This window comes from Danio rerio, chromosome 7 (genome assembly GCF_052040795.2).
Source record: "Danio rerio strain M-AB ecotype USA chromosome 7, GRCz13ab, whole genome shotgun sequence".
Taxonomy (NCBI): domain Eukaryota; kingdom Metazoa; phylum Chordata; class Actinopteri; order Cypriniformes; family Danionidae; genus Danio; species Danio rerio.
Genome location: NC_141027.1, coordinates 80,045,001 through 80,058,317, shown reverse-complemented (window position 1 = coordinate 80,058,317; position 13,317 = coordinate 80,045,001). Strand labels below are relative to the sequence as shown.

The following is a 13,317-nucleotide window of genomic DNA, read 5'->3' as shown; positions in this document are numbered from 1 at the left end:
CATGATTAAGAAAGAGACTCAACAGGTGGTAAACTCTGCTCCTGCTCTGCTCCTCTCCTCCTCTGCAGTGAATCTTCTCTGCCTCTTTGAGGCCGGCATGCTCTCTCCCCCTGTCTCTCTCTTTTATAGCTAACTTCATTCTTCAAGCTGGATACATGTTTTTATCTTTTCATGTGATCATTTTAGACAGTTTTTTGTACTTTAATCGGTTGTAACCATAGAGAATGATTGTCATTAAATCATTTTATTTTCAAGTATTTGTGAAGTACTGGAGATTTAACATCAACACTTAATTCCTCCATATTAAAATACAATATAGTCACATGATATCACAACGCTCTCACACATTTAAGCTATTAATACTGCCCTTATTTCCGTTTTTGGTGTAAGATCGCATGAAGAATGCTTCGACTAGAAATGTAGTTTTTTTAGCATCATGCTGATAATTCTTTAGTCATCGGCAGAAGTTTGAACCGCTGTAGTGAAAACCAATTCTTACAGGAGGAAGGAAAGGGAGGAGGCAAGCCTCCAGCTGTCCACTCAGACACTGCATTATTAATGAAAGGGCACGATTCCTTCTTTTAGCTTTGCTTTATTTCTGGACAAATTCTTCTGGAAGTTACCAAAGAAGAGAGAAGGAGGGAAAGAAGAGAGGAGCGGCTGAGAGGAGAGCAGTTCATTATTGATGAAGAGAAGCACTCCATTTATATCTGAGCAAACAGTGATGAAATGTGCTAAAAATAATGACATGCATGTATAATTTCGTCCAGAGCACGCCTGTGGTGGAGTTTATCTGAGGTTATTTAACCCTTGGGTACTGTTCATGTCTTCTTTGGTTATGTTGGCTGTTTTTGCTCTATTGACTTCCATTATAATCACATTTATTGATTGCACAGCCATGACAGCATATGATCCTGCATTCCTGATTGTTGCTGGTTTTCCCCGTTGGGATTAACAGGTACAGTGTGTCGTTTTTACTGCTGATCATCTGTGTGCAGCATTAAGCCTTTAGATAGACCTGAGCCAAAGAGTTTCTTGCTTTTATATGGAGTTCAGTGGAGAAAAAAAGAAGATTAAAGCAAAGGGCTCTCACATACACACTGCACACACCAGGCTACAGCAGCAGAAGAGCACACCGGGTGCCGCTCCTGTCAGCTAAGAACAGGAAACTGAGGCTACAATTCACACAGACTCACCAAAACTGGACAATAGAAGATTGGAGAAACGTTGCTGCTCTGATGAGTCTCCATTTCTGCTCACACATTCGGATGCTCGGCTCACAATTTGCCCTCAACAACATGAAAGCATGGATCATCCTGCCTTGTATCAGCGGTTCAGGCTGGTGGTGGTGGTGTAATGGTGTGGGGGAGATTTTCTTTGGGTCCATTAGTACCAATTGAGCATCAACGCCACAGCCTACCTGAGTATTGCTGCTGACCATGTCCATCCCTTTATGAGCACAGTGTCTCCATCTTCTGATGGCTACTTCCAGCAGGATAACGCAGCATGTCATAAAGCTCAATCATCACAGACTGGTTTCTTGAACATGACGATGAGTTCACTGTACTCAAATGGCCTCCACAGTCACCAGAGCTCAATCCAATAGAGCAGCTTTGGGATGTGGTGGAACGGGAGATTGGCATCATGGATGTGCAGCCGACAAATCTGCAGCAACTGTGTGATGCTATCATGTCAATATGGAGCAAAATCTCTGAGGAATATTTCCAGTATCTTGTACCCATGCAACATTAAAGCAGTTCTGAAGGCAAAAGGGGGTCCAACCCGGTTGTAGTAAGGTGTACCTAATAAAGTGGCCGGTGAGTGTATTGGACATTAAGAAAAAAAAAAATGTTAAATTTTCCTTCAGCCTAGTCTCTTATTATTTAGGGGTCGCCACAGCAGAATGAACTGCCAACTATTCCGGAATATGTTTTGTGCAACGGATGCCCTTCCAGCAACCCAGTACTGGGAAACACCCATACACACTCATTTACACACATACATACACACACACACACACACTATGGCCAATTTACTTGGTCAATTCCCCTATAGCGCATGTGTTTGGACTGTGGGGGATCACCCAGAGGAAACCCACGCCAACACGAGGAGAACATGCAAACTCCACACAGAAACACCAACTGACCCAGCCAGGACTCAAACCAGCGCCCTAAGTTCTTTGATTATTAGGTTATTTTACTGTTAAATAATTTATAACTATATTAGCTGTTATATTACTATATTAGTTATAAATCAGTAACTATATTACATTAAAAACAACATTTTAAAATTGTAAATCAAGAAATTTCAAGAAAATGTGAAAACTGATGAACTGCAAAATTGCATATACTTTAAAAAAAGGTGTGTGTGTGTTTGTGTGTATTTGTGTGTGTGTGTGTGTGTGTGTGTGTGTGTGTGTGTGTGTGTGTGTGTGTGTGTGTGTGTGTGTGTGTGTGTGTGTGTGTGTGTGTGTGTGTGTGTGTGTGTGTGTGTGGTTTATGAGTAATGGCCTTTAGTGTCTGTCTGACATTGAGGGTCTCTCTGCCCGCTGCGCCGTCTGTTCAGCTGGCATGAAGACGCGTGCATGCATGCATGCTTGTGTGTGTGTGTGTGTGTGTGTGAGCAGCAGGAGGGGGAAATGTGGCCAAATGTGTTTTCCGTTGACTCATGATAAAGCCGAGTTTCTTCAGTCCTGCTGTCTTCGGCCTTCACGTCTGTTTCCAAAGTCAGACTCATGCTTCACTCTCTGGCCTGTTTCAGCACTCAGATCTCCTCGTGTGGGGTGTGTGTGTGTGTGTGTGTGTGTGTGTGTGTGTGTGTGTGTGTGTGTGTGTGCAATAGTGCAATATAACTGAAACTAAGCTGAAGGAAAATGAATGCATTAATTATGTAACATGTGTCCTTAAGTCCAAATAATAATAATTACAGTCTCATTTTTGACACATACAGTTGTTTACCTTTTGATCACCTATTTTATTCATATCTTTGAGAAAATAAACATTTATGATTAATATTAACTTCAAATTTAAACATTTTTAATTGCTCCAAATAATCATGCAATACCCTGTAAAAGAAAGCTGTGTTGTCGTAACTCAATGCTGGGTAAAATATGGCAAACATTGGGTTAAAAAGTTGTACTTAAATTTAATTGAAAAAAAAAATCAAAGCAATGTTATGCTGTAGGTAGTGCAGTAGGTAGTGCTGTTGCTTCACAGCATGAAGGTCACTGGTTCGAGCCTCGGCTGGTGTTTCTGTGTGGAGTTTGCATGTTCTCCCCGGGTTTCCTCCGGGTGCTCCGGTTTCCCCCACAGTCCAAACACATGCGGTACAGGTGAACTGTCTGAGTGTGAATGAGTGTGTATGGATGTTTTCCAGTGATGGGTTGCAGCTGGAAGGGCATCCGCTGCGTAAAACATATGCTGGATAAGTTGGCGGTTCATTCCGCTGTGGCGACCCTGGATTAATAAAGGGACTAAGCTGAAAAGAAAATGAATGAATGTTGTGTTTGTGTATATTTGACCCAACATTGGGTTATGACGACCCAAGTGTGTGTGTGTGTGTGTGTGTGTGTGTGTGTGTGTGTGTGTGTGTGTGTGTGTGTGTTCATTTATTATATAACATGAATAACTCACCGCATCTCCGTCTTGTCCAGCAGTGCCGTTCATAGGCGGCGTCATGTCCACCTCCACATTAGAGCTGTTCGGCAGATTTTTATCTGTCACACACACACACACACACACACACACACACACACACACACACACACACACACACACACACACACACACAGACACACACACACACACACACACACACACACACACACACACACACACACACACACACACACACACACACACACACACAATATGTGTGTTTTTCTTAGGTAAATGGACAAAATAACCAAATAACTCACATTTATAATTGTTGCAAAAAATCACTGGGTAAAGATCGATATTTGTTATTAAGTGTGCTTTCACATGTGTAGTCTTCGGCTTCATTTGGTCTGGATCAAGGGTAATAAATGATCATTGTTGCATTTTCTGCCGTCTTTGGGTGGTTTTCACACCACACTGCTGGATTTGGTCCGAACCAGTTGAAACGAACCAAAATGCAGTCATGTGACAAAATCCACATCTCTCATTGGCCAGATGTTGTTGAACATATTTCCTAAACTGCTTATTGATTGGTCAGAATTCGGGAAGGAGGGAGGTTTCTTTTAAACGAAGATAAAGTGAACGGAAAACTGTGGTTATTTATAGTAGCTTAGGGCTTGTATGATTGGAAGATAGTGATTAGCAAATGCGAGACCGGCCGTAATAAATCATAAGCACGTGATCCTCTCCAAATTAGTTTATGAATAAACTTCACTCAACAGTGGTTTCCAGGTTTTCTTCAAAGTATCTTCTTTTGTGTTTAACAGAATAGCGGTTTGAACCCACTTGAGTGAGCGTAAACAGCGAGTAGATTTTCATTTGGGGTGTGAATTGCCCCTTTAACTGTGCAATAGGGTATATGCCGAAGTATGCTAATAGGACTTTTAATTTGCCAGCAGCCTGGGTTAAGCGCTTCCGGTGAACTGTATGCCAATGCAAAATCGGCGTGTTTAAGGTCAGTTTTCTTTAAAAATCAGCGATCTCCACTGGCTGAGTGATATCCAATATAGAGTGGGTCTCAGATTGTGCAAAAAGCACTGCACTAAATTACATTTCCCCCCGCCATGTCTTTATAATATGAGCATTTACTTTACCCCAGTATATTCAATGGAGCTTCTGCGCTAACCTGCCGATTCTGATGGGTGCGTGCGAGTAAACAGCTTTTTGTCTTGTTTTATGCTTGTGCACCCTGCTGAAAAATCCAGCTTAAACCAGCCTAGGCTGGTTGGCTGGTTTTAGCTGGTCGACCAGGCTGGTTTTAGAGGGGTTTTAGCCATTTCCAGCCTGGTCTTGGATGGTCAGGCTGGAAAATGACCAGAAAATCCAGCTAAAACCAGCTTGACCAGCCTGGTTTAAGATGGACATGGCTAGGCTGGTCAAGCTGGTTTTAGCTGCTCATCTCCCAGCCTGACCAGCTAAGACCAGGCTGGAAATGGCCAAAACCCAACTAAAACCAACTTGGTCGACCAGCTAAAACCAGCCAACCATCCTAGGCTGGTTTAAGCTGTTTTTTCAGTAGGGCAACTAAATGAATGCCAAAGTCTGTTTAACTGAATGTGTTTTAATGACATTACAACATCCATGCTGTGAAAGGAACCGTATAAGATGGAAAAAAGCTCACAATAACAGCTCACCGGAAGTGTATCAGCATGAGAACAACACTAGCTCGGCATATACCCTATCCATGCTGCTGTTTGCTGAGTATCTCTATTATGGCTGTGCATGCGAGTGCAAATCCTCTGAACATCCCATAATGCTGCTGCAGTCAGTGTGTTCTTCGATTCTGAAGGTAAATGAACCGCTGTGACGCATGTGAAAGGGTTACAGATGTGCTGAATCCTCATCAAAGACGCTGCTCTCAGCAAACCTGCTTTTGATGCTAATATGCTAATGTGAAACTGTTAGCATAATTTGCCACTTGAAATGAAAGTCCGCGCGTGTCTTCAGCACACAGATGACATTATTAGACTAAATGAGTTCATAATATTCCTTTCATTTCTGTAAAGTGCAGAATCACTAGTATTTCTAGGTAAATACTTGTTTTAGTAAAGTGTATTACACTGTGTATATTTGATTATTTACTACTCTGTGTTAATGAATGCTCAAGCAGTATTAACTATAGTAAACTTACATACTATAATAAATACTGTTGTATAGTATTTCCTGCAGTAAACTGTGGTGTATTGTAGTATAATATACTGTATAATTGTAGAAAACTACAGTGGTTTATATTACTGGAGTTCTTGTTACCATAGCAACTTTGGAATCACCACAATAGATTCATTACTGTAGTTCTTCTTGTGTTACCATAGCAACTGTAGAATCACCACAACAGATTAATTACTGTAGCTTTTGTGTTACCATAGCAACTGTAGAATCACCACAACAGATTAATTACTGTAGCGGTTGTGTTACCATAGCGACTGTAGAATCACCACAACAGATTAATTACTGTAGCGGTTGTGTTACCACAGCAACTGTAGAATTGCAATAGATTATTTACTTTAGTTGTTGTTACCATAGCGACTGTAGAATCACATCAAATTAATTACAGTAATTGTTGTGTTACCATAGCAACTCGAGAATCTCCACAGCAGACTAATTACTGTAGTTGTTGTGTTACCATAGCAACTGTAGAATCACAACATCATATTAATTACTGTAGTTGTTGTGTTACCATAGCAACCGTAAAATCACCAGGGCATATTAATTACTGTAGTTGTTGTGTTACCATAGCAACCGTAAAATCACCATGACAGATTACTGTAGTTCTTCTTATGTTACCATAGCAACTGTAGAATCACTGCAACATATCAGTTACTATAGTTGTCATGTTACCATAGCAACTATAGATTTGCCACAACAGATTAATTAATGTAGCTCTTGTGTTACCACAGCAACCATAGAATCGCAACAGATTATTTACTTTAGTTGTTGTTACCATAGAAACTGTAGAATCACAACAAATTAACTGCTATAGTTGTGTTACCATGGCTACTGTAGAATCACCACAACAGATTAATTTTAGTGTTTTACTATGGTTCAAAAACACTACAGTATTCACTATAAATTACTATAGTATTTTGAATATAGCCTATGATGGTAAATGTAATATTTATGACTTGACCATAATATATATATATATATATATATATATATATATATATATATATATATATATATATATATATATATATATATATATATATATATATATTTATTTATTTATTAAATCTATTAATGCATATTAATATGCATCGATTTTAAAAACACTTATAATTATAATAATTTATTCATTTTAATAATTATAATAATTATATTATTTTAATACAATGGAATCCTCCACCACTCACCAGCGACTCCATTTGAGTCCTCGACCTGGCATTTCTTTTTGGCAATTTTGTGAAGGATGGACGCTTTCTCACGGAACTTTCCTGAAAAAGAGTGCAGAAGAACAGCAGAGGATTATCACCAACTGAGTGTGTATGCTTCATTTTATTCATTATGAGTCTTTTCAACTAAAATATAAATAAATAATATAATAAATATCTAAGATAATGATCATTTAAAAAGTACAAAATCACATCACATTACGGAAAATAACACCACATAAACCAATGATCATGTGAAGTATTTTACAAATATTCCCAGGAAATCACTTTATCACTGATGCTTTCTATTTGATAAATGTATTAATTAATTAATGGACAAACAAGTCTAATATTTCAGTTACCTCATTGAGCATTAAATTTAGCATTTTCTACATTTTATTAATGTGTATAATAGTTAGATTTTTAAATATCTGTGTTACCTCATTGGGTCTATTCAGTTTTATATTTTATTTTATTAATTGTATTAATCTATTTATTAATGTAATTAATTAATTAATTAATTAAATAATTTATATATATTTCTTTCCCCAAATATTTGAGTTTGAGTTGACATTTGGTCAACTATTTACTTTATTTTATAAATTGTTATCATGAATTCATTAGTTTTAGTAATGTATTTATTTTTTATAACTTGCCCTCACTCAAAACACAATTCATTTATTTATTCATTCATTTTCCTTCGGTTTAGTCCGTTATTCATCAGGGGTCATCAGAGCGGAAAAAAAACGCCAACTATTCCTGATGCCCTTCCAGCAGCAGCCTACTACTGGGAAACACTCATACACAATCATTCTCACGCACACTCATACACTACGGCCAATTTAGGTCATCAATTCCCCTATAGAGCACCCGGAGGAAACCCATGCCAACAGAGGGACAACATGCAAACTCCACACAGAAACGCCAACGGATCCAGCCGAGACTCAAACCAGCGACCTACTAGCTGTGAGACAACAGTGCTAACCACTGAGCCACCGTGCCGCCCCAACACAATTGATTTAGTATATTTAGTTGATTTCATTTTGCACCGTCCAAACATATCTCTTAAACAAGGAGTCAAAGCAGCATTTGACCTTTAATGAATCCTTCAGATGATCAGCGTGTTAAACAGAGCCGTCAGTCCAGCAGATTACAGTCTATATTTCTGCATCACTCTCATCAATACAGCTGCACAACCTTTCAGGATCATCAGTGCGGAAGCAGAAGCTCAGACATGTGTGTGTGTGTGTATGTGTGTGTGTTTCTGTCTCTGAATCAGCTAAAAACAAACACACACACACACACACACGCTGAATATAGTGTGTTTGTGTTGTTTTCCCTTAATAATGATCAGTAAAAGTCTCTGAGGAATCGCTGCCTCTGATTGGCTGATAGACAGACTGTGTCGTCTGGATCGATCGGTGCTGTGACCCTGAACAACACACACATACGCACACACATATCTGTAATGTGACCTATATTTGATTAACAGTGGACTAATGTGAGAATATAAGGTCAATTTTAAAGTTTAGGATAGTGTGCATGGCCTCTCAGTAAGAAAGTCGCTGGTTCGAGTCCCGGCTGGATCAGTTGATGTTTCTGTGTGGAGTTTGCATGCTCTCCCCGTGTTGGCATGGGTTTCCTCTGGGTGCTCCGGTTTCTCCCACAGTACAAACACATGCGCTAAAGGGAATTGATGAACTAAACTGGCCGTAGTGTGTGTGTGTGTGTTTAAATGAGAGTGTATGGGTGTTTCCCAGTACTGGGTTGCAGCTGGAAGGGCATCCACTGCATAGAACATATGCTGGATAAGTTGGCGATTCATTCCACTGTGGCAAACCCTGATTAAAAAAAGCACTAAGCTGAAAAGAAAATGAATGAATGAATTGTACAGTTCTTAAAGTGCAAGTGCTCATTTAAAGGGACAGTACACCCAAAAATGAACACACCCTCATCACTCACTCTAAACCCATTAGAGCTTGTGTCTTCGGCTGAACACAAACAAGATGGAAATATTCTTCATTAATCTGAATATCTTGTTTTGTGTTCAACAGAAGACACTCGTGAAGGTTTGGAGCCGATTCTAAGAGGGAGTGTGGGTTGATTTTTGGGTGAACTGGCCCTTTAAGATGAAATATTTACTGCTGCAGCTTCACATGCTGAATATTACAGCACTGCAGTCTGACTAGTACAGAGGAGGACTAAAATTAGAAACACACACACACGCACACAAAGACGTACGCAGACTTATACACACCAACACACACACACACACACATAGGCAGACACACACAAACATTCACATAAACACACATACATACATACACACACACACACACACACACTGGCAGACACACACACACACAGAGACATTGGCAGACACACAAATATTCACATGCCCACACATACACACACATTAAAACATATATACACATACAAACACGCATACACACATGCGCACACAGACATATACATGCACATACACTCAAACCACACATTGCAAACACACATACATACATACATACATACATACATACATACATACATACATACATACATACATACATACATACATACATACATACATACATACATATATGCAAACATACACAGACACACACACAAACACACATATACACACAAACACCAAACATACATACATGCATACACACACACCCCACACATTGCACATATGCATACATACATACACAGATCCACACACATATACACACAAATAGCCCCCCAAACACACATACACATTTACACACACACACGCACACATATATACAAACATACAGACACACACACATATGTGCCCCATGCACACAGAAACACCAAACATGCATAAATACATACATGCACACACACACACCACACAATGCACACATGCATACACACACAGATACACACACATATACACACATTTAGCCCCCCCCCCCCCTCACACACACATAAACACCAAACCATACACACGCACACACACTCTCTCTCATAAACACACACACACTCAATTATATATCCACACACACATAAACACACACACACATACAAATGTATATAGATGCACCACACACACACACACACACACACACACACACACACACATAATCATACATATATACATACATAGACATATATGCACCACACACACACACACACACACACACACACACACACACACACACACACACACACACACACACACACAATTATAGCTGTTGTATATCCTCAAAGAGACGTCAGCAGTCTCAGATCCTCCATTATTGCATTAGTGTGTGTGTGTGTGTGAGGCTGTTATTATTGTGTTTCCCCTGCGCTGCTGCTATTATATAACCACAGTTATAGCATGAGTCACTGATGCTCGTTGTGACGCGCTTTTCCATCTATTTCTCTGTGTGTGTGTGTGTTCTGACTCTCAGTGGAGGACAGTGATGCAGATTTATCAGCCGAAAGCATTAGTGTACAGTCAGCCAGCCGCCGTAAATAACACACCATTTATAGAGGACATTATAAAGCAGCATTACTGTGTTAATTAGGCGTGCTGGAAGCTTTTAAAGGGGCAGTTCACAAAAACTCAAAATATATATGAAAATATTTACTCGAGAGGACTTTTTTTATCATTCTTATTTGGTGATACTTTAGCTTAACCCTCCTGTTGTCTAGAATTCTGTTTACTCAGCTCAATGTCTGGGTCAAAAAAAGAGCCGTCTTTACTAAAACTCTCAAATAAAGCAGATTTAATTTCAATCCTCAAAATTAATTAAAAAATTCACCCCCTTGATAGTAGTCATCAAGGGTAAAATAACCTTAATTCACCAAAACTATTTTTGTTTTCGGCTATAAACAACATTATTTATGCAGTAAAGTTAGGCATTTTAACATGGGAGTCAATGGAAAGTTGCTCTGTTTTGGAGTCAGCCCCCCAGTGGCCAGTCGATGAATTGCAGTTTCAGGTGCTTTCACTTTACATTGGTGAATCTTAAATGTCTTTCCCAATTCCGTCCAATAGCCCTCATCCCTCCTGTTGTCAATAATCAGGCATGTGATTGGCCGCGGGCAAGAGAAGGAAGACGAGACCCACACCCCGAACATGCATTCAAATCGTTTTCATAATCTTGCATAATGTCATCGGCTTCCTGATACACGCACAATATAGGACTACACAATAAACCTCGAAAATAATGCACATACATTTAATTTCAATCCTCAAAATGTATAAATCATGTCCTCACAGCTGTCATGATGGGTAATATTAACTATATAGACTAAAACCATTTTTGTACCAGACTATAAATAACATTTGTTTTCTGCAGTAAAGTCGTGCATTTTAACATGGGAGTCTATGGAAATTTGCTTGTGTTGGAGCCAGCCCCTAGTGGGCACTTGATGAATTGCAGTTTCAGTTCTTTTCAGCTTTACAATGTAGAGCAGGAGGTTGATGTTTGGGTGCCACTTAAAGTCTTTTCTCAATTCCTTCCAACAGCCCTTAACCCTCCTGCTGTCTATAATTCTGTATACACCGTTTGATTGTTTGGTCAAAAATGAGCCGCCTTCACTAAACCTCTAAAATAAAGCAGATATATTTAATGTCAATCCTCAAAATTCACAATTCATGCCTCAAGGTTTACATGAAGGGTAATATTAGCGAAACACGTTTTGTACCAGGCTATAAACACATTTCGTCTGCAGTAAAGTTGAGCATTTTAACATGGGAGTCAATGGAAATTTCCTCTGAGTTGGAGCCAGCCCCCAGTGGCCGGTTGATGAATTGCAGTTTCAGTTACTTTCGTTTCAGCTTCACAGTGGTAAACCTTAAGTGTCCTTCCCAATTCCTTCCTATAGTTTTTCATTATAACAAGCAAAATAATCTGCCAATGGGGGAAGCAAAATAATCTTTTATTTCAAAAGGGACAGTACATTTTTTAGCTTGATTTTAGGAAAATCTCACTCAATTTTGAGTCATGATTACTGAAAACAACACAGTATTTTTTACATGTCTAGAAAATGCTTCTTTATTTAAGAATTTTTAGATATTCGGACTAGAAACAAGACAAAAATAGGTAAGAAAAGCATTTGTTTGCAGTGTATTATAACCTGTGAATCACAAAATCCTTAAGCATCACATACGACACACACATGCACACTTTCAGATTTAGTCTATTATTTCACATATGAAACTGTGCAGGCTTCATACATGACTCTAGAAAATAAATTCGGCATTGCACCTCCGTCATGCACTCATATCACAGACAGAAAATAAAGAGATTTTTTTAAAAACAACAGAATGTGAAATAAAAATAACTATAAAAATAATCAACGCCACTACATGAAGGACGGACGAACCGATTTGCACTTATGTGAGTGAAATCTCGGCAAGAGGGTCGTGACAATAAACAGATAAAGAAAATCTCTCTCTCTCTCTCTCTCTCACACACACACACACACACACACACACACACACACACACACACACACACAGAGAAAAGATGCAGCAGAGAGAGGGGAAATGAGCTTGACAGAAAGAGTCTTACCTTCCTCCGTCATGGACTGATAATATTTTAGCTTTCCGTACGTCCCGAGCTCTACAATATCACACACAGAGACAAGGGTAAGGAGACACACACACACACACACACACACACACACACACACACACACACACACACACACACACACACACACACACACAAATACACACACAAATGCACACAAACATACACACAAACATATACAATTATACACGCATACTCTATACATACACAAATACACATTAATACACAAACACACACACACACACTTGCTCTCACACACACATTCATAAACAAATACACACACACACACATATGCACATATTCACATGCACACTATATGTGTAAAATACAAACACATACACACATAAACAAATAACAAATACACACACATGAACAGACACATTCATAATACACACACATACAAATACACACATACATACATAAACAAAACAGATACACACACACACACACAAATGTACACGCAAATACACACACATGAACAGACACATTCATAAGTAAATACACACACATACAAATACACACATACATACATAAACAAAACAAATACACATACACACACATACGTACACACAAATACACAAACGCATTCATAAATAAACACACACAAATACAAAAATACGCACACACACACAAATACACACATACACATTCATAAATAAATACACATACACAACACATATTCATAAATACTTTCTCTCTCACATACACACACACACACACACACACACACACACACAC

The 13,317-nt window shown here is 38.9% G+C and overlaps 1 protein-coding gene across 26 annotated transcripts in view; it reads right to left on the bottom strand.

Moving 5' to 3' along the window:
- The window catches only part of slc24a2a (solute carrier family 24 member 2a), an 85,895-nt gene that overhangs the window by 18,966 nt on the left and 53,612 nt on the right, over positions 1-13,317 (bottom strand). For 13 of the 26 annotated variants that reach the window (XR_015496570.1, XR_015496572.1, XR_015496573.1 and 10 more), the window contains 3 exons: positions 12,559-12,609; positions 7,010-7,090; positions 3,633-3,715 (listed from right to left, as the gene is read on the bottom strand). Coding sequence is in view for 13 of the 26 variants with exons in the window: in XM_087262417.1 (XP_087118543.1) it covers positions 3,633-3,715; positions 7,010-7,090; positions 12,559-12,609 (215 nt within the window). In the remaining 13 variants the exon portion in view is untranslated. The remainder of the gene's footprint in view (positions 1-3,632; positions 3,716-7,009; positions 7,091-12,558; positions 12,610-13,317) is intronic. The other 13 variants (XR_015496581.1, XR_015496578.1, XR_015496577.1 and 10 more) reach the window with 1 other exon arrangement.